The 16,813-nt window shown below is 44.2% G+C and overlaps 1 protein-coding gene across 9 annotated transcripts in view; it reads right to left on the bottom strand.

The window, feature by feature from the left end:
• SLC6A6 (solute carrier family 6 member 6) overlaps positions 1 to 16,813 on the bottom strand; it is a 118,042-nt gene that overhangs the window by 22,570 nt on the left and 78,659 nt on the right. For all 9 annotated transcript variants that reach the window (XM_074602896.1, XM_074602889.1, XM_074602895.1 and 6 more), the window contains 4 exons: positions 11,879 to 12,118; positions 11,139 to 11,273; positions 8,620 to 8,854; positions 2,686 to 2,818 (listed from right to left, as the gene is read on the bottom strand). In XM_074602896.1, the coding sequence (XP_074458997.1) occupies positions 2,686 to 2,818; positions 8,620 to 8,854; positions 11,139 to 11,273; positions 11,879 to 12,118 (743 nt within the window). The remainder of the gene's footprint in view (positions 1 to 2,685; positions 2,819 to 8,619; positions 8,855 to 11,138; positions 11,274 to 11,878; positions 12,119 to 16,813) is intronic.

Here is a 16,813-nt window from a genome sequence, read left to right as displayed (position 1 = left end):
GAATAACAGCCTACTTCTTCTCTTCTTGTTATCTTATCATTCATTTGATGAAAGAGCCCTTTGCTTTAATCTCCAGCGCGAGGGTTAATTGAGCTTGCATTTGGACAGTTCTATCTTTAGACCCACGCTTTTTGATCTCTAACATTTTGTTTTCTTTGCTCATCAGTGCTTTCCCTCATTTTTTATATAATCGCTGTGTTACAGTCAAGAACCCCTACTGTCCAAGAAAGGGCGTTTTTCATGGAGTCAGATGATCCCCCCAGGTAATTACAGTTTGCTGCCATGGGTTAAAATGTATTTTTGTTTTCCAGAATTTGTTTAGCTACAGTAAAGCTCACGGGATGCACCGTTTTTCTTCTTAAGTGTGTCCTCTGAGAATAACGAGGAGAACTCAAAGCCTGCATTGCCGTAATAATTCACAGAACAGGACTGATTTCAGAAAACGAAAGGAAGTCTTTTCACACACGTCCCTAATGCTCTCCATGAATTTTCTGTATATTTTCCACTGACAAATAACATATATTACACATTAGCCCAGTTTCACCAAAACCAAAAGGGGGATTTCTGTGCTTTCTAATGTTTTTTAATATAAGCCCGCCCTATGAAAAATCTAAGTTTTCTTACAAAAAAAAATATATGCCTTGATGTATTTGCAGGAACTGAGTAAACGACACTCAGAAAGTGGCCTTTGCGCTGCAGGTAACGATTCTCTCGTAACGCCGGAGGAATTTTTAAGATCAAGCACGTTATCCAAAGCATAAGCACAACTATTATTTTTACTCATGATTTCATGTTTATTTGTCCAATGCGCTACTACGAGATTTAAAAACTATGTCTGTCTTTTTTTTTTTTTTCGCTCTCCAAAGAGCCATTAACACGCTGGAAAGCAGGGAAGTGCTATAAACAACCATCTACTAAAGTAAACTAGACTTCTCAAATAATTCAAGTCCTCCATTAGAGTTTACAGTTTACTTTTGTTTGACCCCAATGTTAATGGAGTCAACCGGAGCCTTTCCAATGGTTTTGTTGGGCGGAGAAGAGGCAGCGAATTCCTACCAACTGCCTTGTCTTAGAAATGAGACCATTTTGCTGGATTTCCACAAACTTTTAAGAGAACTGATTTTAACAGACCCGTTTTCAACCTGTTACCTTCACAGGGGCTTTGAAATAGTGTACCATCAGGAGCTCACTGCTATCATAACCTTTACCGAGCAGACACCAGGCTCGCCAAAGGTACTGCAGAAACGTGGGCTTCCACTCGGCTACTGCGGGAGATTTACTGCGTTCACCTTTACTATAAAACTTACACAACCACCTTATCGGGTCACATCAGTCAGGGGGAACGGAGAAGCAAACATTTTTGTCAACGTATGCTTTAGAGGTGTGGAAGCTGTTCTTTAGGACAAAGCTGGCAGGAATCCAGGCTAAGGCACCAGCATGATTTTAATGAGGCTCCATGATAAATATCACAGAAAGCAAGACAGAAACGACAGTAAAGCAAGTAGTTTAGTCAACACTGGAACTAATGAGGTCTGGTTTCCTATGGAGTTTTGTCTCCTGGTTGATTCTGCAGCGTATAACAAGGTAAAACTGCTAAATGATGCTTTTTCTGCAGCTGAGGCACTTGCAATTGCTCACTCACTCCTCCTGACTTCTCTGGAGGCTGATAAAAGGTGGGTTCACGCTGTGGCATCTCAGGTGGGACACTAATGGGGTCGCTCCCTTCCACCTAGCTGACAAGAAACGTGTGGGACCTTAGTGTCTTGAGACCTCTCTACCTCTGATGAGGTACAGAATGAAATGCTGCCTCAACCAACAGGTTTGAAAGCTGAGCCTCACGCATATGCAATGGCTTCAAAAGCCTTTTGTCATTAAACTAGGTTTAAAAACACTACTGTATGCGAGGGGCAATAATATCATGCTTCATGTTGTTAAGTGATTGGCCAAGATTTGCTGTTATTTGTTTCTTGCATTGGGGCAGGATGCGGTTCAGGAATGATTCAACTATCATCCTTTAGAAACAAACATGATTCTAAAGAGCACACGAGGAGACTGAAAACACAAACTCTCCAGGACCTCTGTTAAGGAGAGTGCTTCTAAACACGATTCTAAAGAGCACACGAGGAGACTGAAAACACAAACTCTCCAGGATCTCTGTTAAGGAGAGTGCTTCTAAACACGTACCTAAGTTTAGTCTCCTGTGTCTGCACACAGCTTTTCTGTAAGTGAGCGGCATTTCAAAAATGCTGTGCATCCAGCAGTTTCCACAGACTTAAAACATCCCTACCACAGCTATGTTAACATCCACCCCGCTGCACTGAGAGTGAACTTGGCCGGTGTGAGAGCGCGGACAGGGAGCACAGAGCACCACACATCGCAAGCATAAGACCTTCCATGCTCACGACACGCAGCAGTGGGATGCTCGTCCTCACAGCGGCAAAGTGGTACCCGAACCGTGCCCGTGTCTGCTTCTTGATGCCATTCCAGTACCGGCTACTTGACTCACAGGCATTTTGGGCACTGGCAACGACTTTCCAAAGTCAGCTGAATCCAAGTCCCTCTTTTATCCAGGGCAAAAATATGTATTTTTCAAGGAAATGGTGAATATCTTTAAGAACAGCATTACTTAGAATTCCTAACATCTGCTAACTGCAATTGTTATAAAAAGGGTAAAAGAGCACTTACTTTCCCAGTGGATTTGACTCCTTTCCAAATGCAGAAGAAACATATCACCCAGACGAGGAGAAGACACAGTGCTAGATCCCACTTGATAATACCAATATCTTCGATTCCCGATGACAAGCTCAGTACATTCCGCCTGAATATTTGAAAGGAAACAAAACAAGAGAGAGATGCAGGAGCTCAGTGGATGCAGGGTCTGGTTGCATTTTATTTTTATTTTAAGCTCTTTTTAGCAGGCGTGACCATGTCAGTATGAGATAAGGAAGTATGCTCAAAGCACTGTGGCTTTCCCATTTGCTGCCTCGAAGATGCAAGACCAGCTCACCCTGGCATTGCCATGAACGCTGGCTTTGAAGCCACATGGCAGCACTGCACATGGTGTCTCCATCACGGACACTTGCAACTGGCCCACATCCACGTGTTTCTCCTCCTCTTTAGTTCATTAGCAAGACTGCCGCAAGGAGGAAAGGGAAAAAGCAATGCAGGGAACCATCACGCCGTGCGGCTTTGCAGGGTGAAGGCTGGAGCCGGGATCTGTTCTCCCCCCACACACAAACACTGCCTGGGCCCACTGCCGTCCACCCTCAGCACCGCCCCACCAGGGTTTCTTTGGCTAACTTGAGGCAGTTGGTAAACTTTATTCTGTCACTTAGGTTAAATAAAAAGAAATTCCTAAGCTGCGTCTTAAGGGAGCAACATCTGACCATCAAAATACTCTGTTCCTGAGGGGAAAAATTCATTAAGCCTTCTCTCTTTTGGTAATGGCCATGGGTCATCGTTAAACACTGATTTAAAACTTTTTTTTTGTTACTTTCGTGCAACATACACTGACCTCACACATTGTTCATTGGACAATATCACATATTGTCATACCTGATACTCACTCGTTTGCCAATGTGTATGAAAGAACTGACTGCTCCTTCCTGTTCACTTGGCTAAAACTCCTCTGCAAACGAACCTATTAAACCCTGAAGACTTTCTGCAAGTTTTTTTAAGTCAAGGAGAATTTTGACCTCAGTGACAACAAAAATGCTTTGCCCTGAGACTGGAGAAATGAACTTGCTACCTAACTAATTCTTAATCACATTTTGTTTTCGGACAGCTATAAAAATCAGCCACTTTCCTTCCCCTAAGTAAGTCGTGCAGAGCCACGACGACAGCATTCCGGGCTGCCGGACCAGCGTCAGGCCCACACGTGTGATGTGCGCAGCTTTGCCTGTGGATCCAGAACAAGACAAACCACTGTGGTTTGTTTTTCCCCTGAACTAATTAAACTTCCCCCCACCCCCCCCTTTTTTTTTTTTTTTTTCTCTATTGCCATGGAAATAATAGCAAATGAAGTCACTGATGGAAAATTTGCAATTAGTTTTTGGAAAAAAACAAACCTGGCTTGACCAGTTTAATCGGACTCAAACGCTCACCCATCTGTTTTCGTGTCTCTGTTTGCCAAATTCACTCAGATTACCTGTGTGAATGTGCTCTCACACCAAATGCTTTATTCTCTCCGAACGTGTGTGCATTTTGTTATGGAAAAGGACTAATGGCACCGGGCAGGGTAAGTCTGCCCTAATAAGCACAGCTATTCCATAGTTACGAGAACCCCCTCGGTAATGAATATTTGGCATAAAGTTGCAGTCCTGGTTCACCTGAGCCTAAAGAAACCAAGAAAAACCTGCTGTGCGTATACAAAAGAAGAAAATACATTTATAAGATGACAAACTTGACCTGCAACCTTCTGTGGCTTTTTAAAAAATAAATGGCAATTTTCCAATCTAAGGGTTAGTTCATATTAAAAAGCAGCCTATAGAGCTAGCCCTCGGGGAGCCATGAATAATGAACTGAAAATGCGTTTTAGAATAGGGAGCTCTAGCAATGCATTCAGCTAAGACTTCTTTGCTTTTTATTAGGGAACTAAAAGCAAACGGTCATCTCACCTGGAGTTTGCCCCAGCAACCCTTTCAAGCTTTTTTGGAGGGCACCCAGTGGGTCTCTGAGAGGCAGGTATGTAACTTTTCTACGGTGAGGCTGCATGTGCCGTTAGCAATGTGCTGGCTTTCTCCGTCCCGGACTACCTCGTCTCACAAAGACCAACTACCTCAAGGAATCCACTCAGAATTAGCAGGGGAGCCTCAGCATTAAAACAGTTTCATGAAATCTAACCCAACGTATTTCTGCAGCCGAGGCACTCACCCTGGATTTGCGATACCCTGAAAATTCAAGTTTTGGGAAGGAGCAGGAGCCGGGCTATGCTGACAGCTCTTCAATCTTGTTACACAACCCACTGCTGCTTAGATTCAGCCAAGCCCGCTCAACTTCACGCCGTTTATGCATGAAGGTGTTACTAATACTAATTTATATTCTTGATGCTGTCATTAACTGCCACTCATAAATAATCAATGGGACAACAGGCTGGGGCTGAGTTTGTTGTAAACATGAGTTCTTCAACCTTGTTCATACACTAGTATGTTCTAGTGATGTGTAATATGGAAATGTAATAGGAGCTGTAACTGGCTTTAGAACATAAACAGAAATAAAATCAGGAGAGTTATGCAATCCTTGAAGGATATTCCAGCTCGTTAATCAACTGAATGCAGACAGGACCCTTCGTACCAGGAAAGACGAAGCACGCTTTCATGTTGGATGGACAAGAATAACTAACACTGAAGCTGTTGTACCAGAAGACCATTAGTAGGAGAATATGAAACAATTTTAAAAACTCTCAAGTTTGCCCCCAAAGGCAGAGACAGCTGCCCTAGATTATGTTTCGTTTTTGTGTTGCTCCCTTCAGGATTACATGCCATTAGCATGTGATGGTCTTTCTTGGGATTTGGACGAATAAAGTCTGCTGATTACCAAATATTTATAAACACTTGGCCAGCACCAGACAATCAGAGGTTTTGTTCAACCATAATTACCCCATAACACTTATCCCTTATGTATTAATACATGTGTAAGCCTTTAAGGTTTTGGACTTTAAAATAAAATCTTCAGAAATAAGACCTGGAGCATGTGATACCAAGAGGTAAGTCTCCTGATACAAAGCTAGATTTGCTTAACCCCCTTTTATTGCTGCTCAAGCAAGCATGTGATCTGCACAGAACATTAATTCAAATGAACTGAAATGTCAGGCTGTACTATATGTCCAGCCACGCTGAGAAGGACACATGTTATTCAACGCAAAGAGGTTAATGCATCAATGTGGTCAATTATATCTGGTCAGCGTTACTTTTCCAAAGCAATACTGATGAGGACACTACACAAATGTCCCACAATAAAACTGGCATTGGGTTTCAGAAACCAAATACTCACAAACCCCTAAATTAAATCAGAATTAATTGTGCCACAAAACAGATGGATGTCTTCAGTTAAAGGCTATTTATTGACCTGTCCTTTCGATGTGGTTAGCTGGCTGCCTGGCAGCTGGCATTGTCTACGATGACAAAGTACCTGAACGTTCTTGAAATTATTTTAATTTCAGAACTATAAAGAACAGTAGCATGGCTGGGGAAAAACTGGGGATACTAAATGCCTGCACCACGTAAAAGCTACGTTACTTTAACTACAACAGTGCTGAGTGATCTCTGTCCTTACTTTAAGGCACCAATAGTTGTTTGTGAAGAGGGAACAGCTATTTTTAATACTTCTGTAAGTGCCATGAGTCCCAAAGGCAGCTTGGTCTGTTAAGGGCAGTTTCACTCATGATGAAACAGCGAGCAATGGACAGTACGTCTGTATTAGTGGGATTACAGAGCCAAACTCCTCCCCAGCACGGCTCCAGGGAAGAGTTCAGTTCATGATGTTTAAAACTGTTATTTCAGGACAGAAGTTAAAGTGGCTGCAAAGTGCAAGGACAGTTGTCTTCGTGACCACTAACTGCTGAGCAACCTTTGCTCTGGCCGTGCTACAGAAACAGTGAGGGCAAGCTGGAGGGAAGGGGAAAGCGCTGTGAGGATCAAGGATTTGTCCTCCGGCCCCGGGCACCGCCAGCCTGACTACATCTGTTAGGCTGTGTCTACAGCAGGATTTGGTTCAGCTTGCAGGGGAGTCTTGAGGACAGAAACTTGGTTTCTTTTAGAGGAAACCTAACTAAAACCTCCACCTCTAATGTGCTCCCATGGGGACATTGTTACCCCAACCCATGCCCTGCCATAAGGCCCTTCACCGTGTACCTGCTGCATCGTTACCCATGGAAAGCTCTCGTGTCCCCTGAGGTCCTGGAGCCCTTACTCTTCCTTTTACAATCCGGTTTCCAACTCTCATCCCTGTTTCCTTCTGCTATGGTACCTTCAGTGTCCTGAAATGGGCATGCCACCTGGGGCCCCAGTTAGACAATCTGGCCCATAAATCTGGGCATTATGGGAGTAGAAGCTTCTGGAGCAGCAGGACAACCTCGTGGCCACAGCAGGAGGCTGCTAAGCTCATGGCTGCCCCAAGGTACAAGAGGACCTGTGAGCAAAATTACTGCACAAAACTGAAGATGAACACACTGGTTTTTTAAGTCCTGGGAGAGTAATTCTACTGCAGGGGCAGCACTGTGGACCTCTGCTTCTTAGGGAGGCCTTGAGGAGACCTTCGAACACCCTACCAAGCCAGAAGCTCATTGGGGTTCAAGGCCCTCAGTCCCAAAGTCATTGTGGGAGAGTCCAAAGGCGTGAGAGTTGCTTCCTCTTCTCCTGCATCCTGCCTCTAAGTTCCCCTAAAATATCCAAATGCACCATTTAACAATACTTTTCCAACTCCCTCCATATTTATAAGGGATGAAGTCACCTGGGAAAGTGTCTGTTGCTCAACATGGAAACGCAGTGCTTGTGGCACAGTGAAAACAACTGCCCTTACAGCCTGTACCTCTCACACGGGGCACCGGTACCTCTTGACAAACTGCTCATCCACGATACAGTCTGCCCTTTTAGTTCTTGTGTTACAAATTTCAGCACAGTTCATAAGAGTATTTTTTTCTAAACCTAACGCATGCCAAATATCTTTGGTATGAACATCATTCCTGACGGGCTGACGCTTCTTTTTAAAAATAGAGAAGTAGGTACAAGTTGATCAGGGACAAAACTGGACTTTAAGCATTCTGCAAAAGCCAAGCTGGGTCAGAAGATAATTCTACTCATACGTGACCATCTGAGCAAGCCAAGAAAAAAAAAAAGTCTTCCTAAGCTATTTGTAGATCCTTTGGATTTAAGTTTCCCTACAGGTGTCTTCCTCTGCTGCTATGTTTTGACGCCTATATAAACACACAGAGATTTGAGGTCATGCCCATTCAGAAACCAGGTTATGCAATATAATTTAAAAGTTGAAAAATAAGAGAGAAATGGGAATAAGAAGCTTAGGCTTGATGAAATCCAGGCATCTGGCAAAACAGAGTCTCCTCAGAGACCGCCGAGAAAAATGATGTAACAAAGATGACCTGAGAAACCTACAGTACGGGACAACATTCCTCACCTCTGTCAGTTTTATTGCTGAGGTCAATGCCTTGCTTCATTGTCAGACTGATAAGAGATGTGTCACAGCTTCACAAAGTGTACTGCAAGCGCTAACAGCTGGCAAGTGGGAAAGGCAACCACAACGGGGATGATTTGTCACTGTTTCCATTGTAAATCCATGCTATCAGGGAATCTGAAGTGACATGTTTCTGTTCTCACGCTGCATTTAGAGAATCCCAACCAAGAAGGAAACAAGTTTTCTTCCAAAACAGAAGCTGCACTGGGCTTTTAGGGCTCCCCGTACGCTCTGACGATGAACACAGTTATGCATCTAACACCTTCCTCCACTGCCAGTCCGTCTGAGGATGGGCAAACACTGATCAACCAACTGGCACCCAGTTTTCTTTTATTATCTAATGTTCCCCACAGGGCTTCCATAAGATATCAGGTCTGACCTCTGGCATGCCACTGAAGCATCCTGAAGGCGCCACGAAAAGGGGATACTTACTCCCAAAACTCCGTGACAGGAGAGGTGAAGTTAGTGGCATTCAGTGATATCCAGAGCGTTTTGTTCTTCCTGAGAGTGTCTTCCACGCAGGTTGGCGTGTTCCACTTCTGGTGGCAGTGTGCCCACGGCAGGACGCTCTGGAACGACTGGAACAGGTAGTAGAGTCCCCAGGCCAGGATCACGATGTAGTACACGTTCAGAAGGGACACAATCACTATGGAAGCATAACCAATTCCTGGCGAGAGGGGGAGAGAAAAGAAATACGTGCAGACATGACAGCCGCTTCTTGTTAGGGCACCTTGTCATCTCATGGAGCTGCTGCTACTTCCCGCTGTGTTATGGACTTGTATCTCGCGCTACCACTCCGCTGTTGGAAGCTCAACTCAACTTGATCACGGATAAGCACAGACCTGCCACCATCTCTGACTAGCACGGGCACTCAGGGTTGAGTTTCTGGCTGTGGTTTGCTGACATCGGAGGGGAGGTCTGCAGGACGTCTACCCAATGTAACACTAACCCGCCCATTTCAAGTTTTAATAAATAGAAATCAAGGCACCATGCTTTGCTTATTTGAGAGCTACACCATCTCACATCTTAGGTACCTACTTGGGCAACATCATTCTCACCACACTGTCCCCTAAGCCAGCTTCCTTGGAGGCAGCTCGGCTGGGCAGCCCCTGCACCACCCACACTTATCAACTGGCTCGGCTCAGCCTACGTGCAAAAAAAAAAAAAAAAAAGAGACAGTTCTTGAATAAGTTAAAAGGAAAATTCCAAAGCTATCAATGTGAAAGCTGGTGTTTCTGCCCCAATTCCAGTTGTGCAAAGGAAACATTGTATTTGTAGCTGTTACGGTTAATTAGATCAATGTTTAACTCTGCTATCAATATTTGACGATAAAAAAATGTTCCCTGTTTGTTTTTATAAGCAGGGTCATGGGCAGATACGGGCGAGTCCTACACAAGCTCAGGAGGTGGCGGAATGCTGTTCTGGTGCAGGCTTTAATTAAACATCACAACTGTTCTCCTGAGCCTGGTATCTCTCTCCCAGCTCGGCAGTTTAGCTCCACTGGCAGATTCATACTACATCGTAAATCAGAAGTAGTCACTATTTTTTAAAATACAAAATAAAAGGACTGAAAAAGTCCCATTTTCTGAGAATCTTTTAGTATACCGAATGTTAATTTCCAAAAAGCTTACAATGTTTGCCATTTAGGAATAACAAGGGGAAAAAAAAAAGAAATTTCCTTTAAAAACTTAGAGCAATCTCTTACAAGAGGACGAAAAGCCTCTGAGGTTCCCTTCAACATCACTGTGATAGCTACCCCGGCACCTGGGATACCTGCCTCATATTTTACAGTTTCAAACCTTATTGCAACAGGAGTCTTTACCATCAGAGACTATTTTTATGCCAGGTACAAAGAACCAAAGCTAGTGCTCTTTATTCTGTACAGCTGCATCTCATTCAGGATATACAGCTAGTCACATTATTAGAGCTACAGTTTTTCTTTATGGATGCCTGGGAGATTGCTATTTAAACAAGGAACATTCCTTCCTCCTCAAAAAAAAAAAAAAAAAAAAAAAGGCTTCATAAAAGTGTGAGGAGGAGGAAGAAAATGGAGCTAAAGCAGCACAATTACATCAAATTCAGCAGCGTTCTGAGTACTAGGTGGGAGTGTGAACCGTGGAGAAAGCCCTCGCTTCTGCCTGGGGTGACATAAGGGGAGGGAGATGCCTGGAACAGCGACGGTGGCAGAGCCAGGGACACATCAGAGTGAAGTGCCCACTCCTTCCAAGCGGGATTTGAAGAGTGCCCCTCCGTTTAGTGTTGTGGTTCCAAATGATTCTGCCTGTGCTGTCCAGCTGTGAAGTGTAATCTATACATAAGACAGGCATCCTCAGCAATTTTTCTAACCTGTCTTTCATCTTTCATTCTAGTTAACTTCCATAGCAGCATTCATGTAATTCCTGTGAGCAGTGAGTGGTTCTTCGTGCGCTGGCAAAGGCCCTCGAACACCAACACGCCTGGCTGCCGGGACCTCCTCAGTTAAGATGAAAGTCCCGTTCCTGAATCCTACCACAAAACGCTGCCCAGGTTTTGGCTGTATCAGTAACAGAGGGATGACGCCAATGATGCCCACGTGGCAGAGGGAGTTTGATTTCCAGACCAGAATAATATTTTGAAGTTGCTTTCGCTAAGGACGTGTAACAGTCTCTGGCCTTCCAAAACAACACTTTCTCTGATACCTGTGAATAAAATGTGCAACTGCCTTTTTAAAGGCATAATATGCAATTTCTTCCTTGTTTATCGGCAGTTCTGCCAGTTAACAAAATGATAGCATCAGAATCAATACCTTACTTTGTCCTTCAGACTCTCTGACTTCTACCTTTCCAGGAAACCAATATCGTACCCTCAACTACTACAGTAAATAGCTGAATTAATGGACGTGGGGGGAGCAGTGTTGCTGCATATGGTTCACAGGTGTCTTGAAGCAGTAAAGCACAACAAGATGTACTAACCAGTGAATATAGGGCAGATCTTCTCCCAGCATGTAATTCCACCTTCAGAGGTATACTGTCCTAGCACCACCTCCAGGAAAAACACGGGAAGACCTCCCCCAAACAGGAAAATGAAATAAGGTATAAGAAATGCACCTGTTGAGAAAATGTAAGAGTACAAAATTGAGATTAGTTGAGTGACTTTACACAAGATAGTCTAAAAAGTGTTAACGGATATATATAAACTGAGAAACATATTTGATATTTTAATATCAGTATACAATAATCTTATTCTGGGGTATTTTTGCTCATATTCAAACTCCGCAAGTGGAATGGGTGTATGAAGCTGGAAAGGGCATTTTCTTACCTTTTTGAAGTGAAAATCTGCAATAACAATGGGGTTAGGCACACAACAGTTTCATGTGTCTCAGAATGCTCTTATTCTGAAATCCACAGGTCTGAAATTCTACTGGTCTATATTCATGGAGTATCTTTTGGTTAAAACTCAGACTCAGTTGTAGCAGAAGTAAAAGAACAGAAAAGGTTCAGTTGCATACAATTTTAAATTACTGTTGTTTTTTTCAAAATTAAGTTTTGAGAAAGACTATTAAGTAATAGAACAATCTCTCCCAAAGACTGGTGAAGAAGGCAGAAAACAGATGTGTCATTATTCTTTTTAAAAAAGAGGATGAAGGCGCTGAAAAATAGCAAGCATGAGGCAGACAGATGGACTCCTGAGAATGAAATAAAGAAATACTCACCTCCGCCATTTTTGTAGCAGAGATACGGAAACCGCCAGACATTGCCTAAACCAATAAATCCACCAGCCACGGACAGCAGAAAGTCAATCTTGCTCGCCCACTTCTCCCGCTGGGGCGGCTTTCCTTCCGCCTCATCCTCAGGCCGCGTCCCCGGGCTCTTGCCGGGGGAAGGTTTGAGGATGTCCTTGTGGAAATCTTTCAAGCACTGAAGCTTTTCCTTTGTTGCCATATTTTTGCTTTCTACATAGAAAAAAAAGAAAAAAATGCCCTGCCTTTATTAAACAGTCTTTACTGGTAGAGCTCTCTAACACTGCGAGAACTGTTTAGCCAAACTCAGCTCCATAAAAACCAGTGCCGTTTATCAGGCTGAGATCCGAAAATACATCTGCTGCCTTCACTGACCAGGAGAGACAAACCACTCGCGGACTCTGGGGCCACCTCTTCGCGGCCAATGCAGTGTAGGGGACAGCAAAGGTTTGACACTGCTGCCTCCCTGCTGGCTGCAGACCAAGGGTGTGCAACGACTGCACACTGCACCAGCAAACGGTGTTACCGAGCAAGTGTCTCACACTGTTTTCATGCCCATAAAAAGGTACAAATCACTGCATCTGATTCCTTCTCAAACATTTAAGTGAAATACAGCAGAACAGTAAATCTCACCTTTCCAGATAAAACCCATTCCTCTGTTTCCCAATAACTTGAACCATCCCGTACCATTTATTGCCTGCAATTTCCTTTCCCTGAAGTATTATAAAGCTTTCAGAAAACTATACATTCATAAAAACTGGAATGGAAAGTCATTTGTTCTAATCAACCTGCAGGAACTGAAGGAATCTTTTCAGTTTATTCCATTTTCATAACTGCACTCTTTTCCCTTGACATCAATAAAGGGACAAAAATAAACCTTTATATTCAATTACTGTCGTATACGCACCTATGCAATTGAATAGTTTGCCAAGAATGATGGCTCCTTAGTTAATTAAAAAGTCAGCAGCATGAGTCACCTGATGCAAAACCCAAAGCATATTAAATCATAGCTGGTTTTATAATTTATAGACATAATTTATGATGTTCAAAAATCATAGATTGTGTAAAAGTAATAACAGAAAGAATTACTCTAACAAATGCCTTTTTATCCAGGATTTTCTAATGAAAACAATTTAGGCATAACATGTAGCTTTTATGTTAACTCAGATCTCAGGCATATGAGGCCAGTTCGCTCCCCACACAACTCAAGTGACTTTAGCTGGATCTGACCAGTTATTTTTGCATAGTGTTTTGATACTGAAAAGCATGTGAAATTTTCACCAGAACTGGGCAAACCAGCAAGTTTATTCCAGACCACAACCATTCCCTGCCTGTACATGTCATTATGGGTGCACACTCATAAAAAAATCATGCTACAGATTATCCCGTTTGATAGCTGCAAGCCTCCCTTGTACCCGCTTACTGGTTTTGATCTCTAACCTGATTTAGCTTGTGGCAGTGACCTGAAACCCGAGTTGACATTAGCTCTGCAGGAAGTTTTTAATCCGAACATGATTTTGAGATAGATATGCATCACTGTACCCGTAAATCTTTCCATCCACTACGGAAAGTCTCAGAAGACTAACATTTTTGCAAACGACAGCAGCTCCGTATTCGCCCCATTGACATATTGGTGGCCTTTGCAATACAGTTATTGCGACAGCAGTTGTCTATCAGGCCACGATCTAAAAAAGGACTTTAATCTTCACAATGCTAATCATTATGACTTTCTACTGCTTTTTACAAAAGGCCACTGCTGACTGCAGAGGTGATATGAGCAACTGCAATACCTTCTTGCCAACAGCAGAGAGAGCTCATAGAAGGAGAAAGCTAATCACAGGGTGATGCATCATCACCACCCACTGCAGGGGTATGAGGGCAGGGCACGTATTCCTCTAAAATATCTCCTATTGGTTACTGTTAGAGACACGGTATTATGAGATAAAGTAGCATAGTAACTGAATAAAAATGGTAGGGCCAGCTCTATAACAGCCTTTAGACACTTAGTTGCTTCAGGGAATTAATTCACAGTAGTTGCGTTCCTAGTATCATGCATGGAGACAAATGGAGGTGCCTCCAAGAGGGATTCACAGTAGCCTTAACCTCCCCGGGACATCAGCATCTCACTCCAAGCCCCAAACAGGTACCACCCGGCATCATCCCCTGGAGTCATCTCTTGGGGGAGGAAAAAAAACAAGTAGGTGTAATCGCTTTTCTTCAAAGAGGTACCTACAAGGCGGCTGATGTCCTGCTCTCACTGCAACAGCAACTGAGCATGGAGACAGCCCAATTTCACTTTCTTTTTGCCATTTGTGCTGCTTGAATCCCTGTCTTTCATTTTGCGGGAGAATGTCATAGCCATCAGGCAACAGGCTATTCTGGGCTGAGGAATGGAGGGCATTCGGACTGTCTCTCACGGAAGTTGTTCTTCACAGGGGTTACTGAAATACTCATAAACAGAGGAAGAAAGCGTGCAAAAGAGAGAGCGACTCACACCTAGTGTTTCGGGTACGCTCTTTTTTCCCAACAATTTTTCAATGAACTGCTGGGACAGTCATAAACCTGCTTAACAGGGCACAGAGATATATACATTTATAGATCCTTGCAGGATTAAGGTTTGAAATAGGAGCTTAACTGCTCCCCATGGGGACTGATACTGGAAATACTCCGAAACAGAACACTGGGCATGTGGGGAATATTTACGTAAAAAAAAAAAAAAGAGGGGTCGTACAGACATCAGCCACCTCTGAAATGAAACACTCTTCCAGGATTGCAATTTTTTGCAATCTACTTTTACCTTGCGACACAGAGTTCTTTATTTTCCTGCCAGCTCTAATCTTCTTGCCTGCGGATTTACGTTGACCCAGGTGTTACTCAGTTCTACCCAGAATTTGCACGCCTGACCAATTGATTGCATTCTGTAAACCCTAATTCTCCCTCAGACAAGGAGATCACCCTGTGGTTTGTCCTAATTAACCCACACACAAAGTGTGAAACGGTGCCTTTTCAGACTCCTACTTGGTAACTGCATGGGACTGCATTTTAAAAAGGGATTTCTAATTTGTCTTAAGACACCCCAAATTAATGTCCGCACTTGAAAACCTAATTACTGAGTGTAAATTTTGTTTCAGCCTTAGCGGGCGTGTGAAGATGGATCGTGATCTTTCCCTTAGCCCACAAATGACAAATCCTCAAGGTCACGCTTGCTTTTGGGGTGGCCGTTTCACCGTACGGGTGCCAGGAGGTGGGCCACCATGACTCTGTTGCAAGTCACCAGCTCTCGCTAGCGGGGCACGGTACAGTACCTGTCCAATGCTTCCACAAAATTAGTAACAGCCCAGTATTGCTGTGTATCTCTTATCTAGTCTTGCGAAAATCCCGATTGTGTTTCGAGGGCCAGCAGCTGTGGCTGGCAGGCACGTACCGTCGACCAATACCATAGGAATTGACGCTAAGTGGCCGCCTGGGACTGCGGTCCCAGCCCATGTCACGTTCAAGGGATGTCGGATTTATCCCCCTTTGCTGCCAACCATTGGTGTCCACCCAGCCATTCCCAATTACAGGAACTGTCTACAAAGGCTGCAAGGGTGGGGGGTACGGGCGATTCTCCTTGGCGAAGAAAAGCCAAGAAAATCAAGTTTGTTTAGTGAAAGGCATTGTCTTTTTCCTTAATGGGGTTGGAGTTTCATTTCCTTTAGTTATGTCCCACTGGGTGAGGTTAAAATGGCTCTTAAGGGAAATAGTCTGACAGAGATGCTGAAACAATATGTTGTCACCGCCCAGGTCAGAACCAGAGAATAATAGGTTATTTTTACTGTATCACTTAGTGGGGATGGTATCCGAGATCTAAGTCCATCTGATTCCCCCAAGGAAATATACTGTACGAAAACGCTCTTAGAACCACACAGTCCAAAAGGAGCGATCCAAGTCTGGGGCATATGTCTGCCTCCCAGAGCCACACGTCTGCCTTCCAGGAGCCACATCTGCCTGTGAGAGTACCCCCACCAGGAAGCTCCGGGTGGCCCCAGGAAGCTCTGGCTTCATCTGATGAACATAATACGGATAAATAAAAAGCAGCAGGCACGACTGCCATTTACAGTGTGCTACTAGGCCGAGTCCAGCCAAAACAGCTAGAGCCTGATCCGAAAGCAAGGGGAGAAAGGATCCAGCCTGGGCCAGGCCCAGGATCTGGTCTCACGTACACTGGTACAAACCCTGGTTAACTGAAGATGAAGTTATCAATTGTCAAACCGATGCTGGTAAAATGTGGAAAAACAGAACCAGGGAGCAAGCATGGCTGCTTGGCGCTTCGCAAGCACCTGCTCCCTGGTGGGGCCAGGAGCACCTCAAGGGCTCCTCTCCCGCAGGAGAATCTGCCCCTCGCGCCTGGTGCACAGATTGCCCGATGCGGAACACCCCTGCGATAACCCAGGCTCTCTTGCTGTCCCCCCGTGACTGATTAGTCTTTGGTGCACAGCTGAAAATACCAAAAGCTTAGCCAGAAGCAGAGAGCTTTCGCAGCCCATCTGGCCTGGGCCATCTACTGTGCTACGGCTATCATATCTTTGCACGTACAGCCTGCACCTCAAATAACCCATACCCTTTAAAAAACACTGGCATTGAAATGTTATCCTTCATAACATGAGGAGCAGGGGAAGGTGGAGGCACTGGGCAGACGGATGAGAGATGCAGACGGGGGAAGGCCACCAGGGCGGACAGGAGCTGCTGGTTGTCAGAACTGACACAACTCACATTACTGCTGAACCACTGACTTTTTTTGACAGACAACCCACGGATTACACATCTGAAAATACACTGTTCAATTTCTGCTTTGGGATTACAGTAATGATCCGCTCCAAGCTTCTTATAGCCAGAGACAGGCGACCAACGCAGGGTAACACCTTCCAG

This window comes from Larus michahellis, chromosome 10 (assembly GCF_964199755.1).
Source record: "Larus michahellis chromosome 10, bLarMic1.1, whole genome shotgun sequence".
Lineage (NCBI taxonomy): Eukaryota > Metazoa > Chordata > Aves > Charadriiformes > Laridae > Larus > Larus michahellis.
This window is presented reverse-complemented; position numbering and strand designations above follow the sequence as displayed.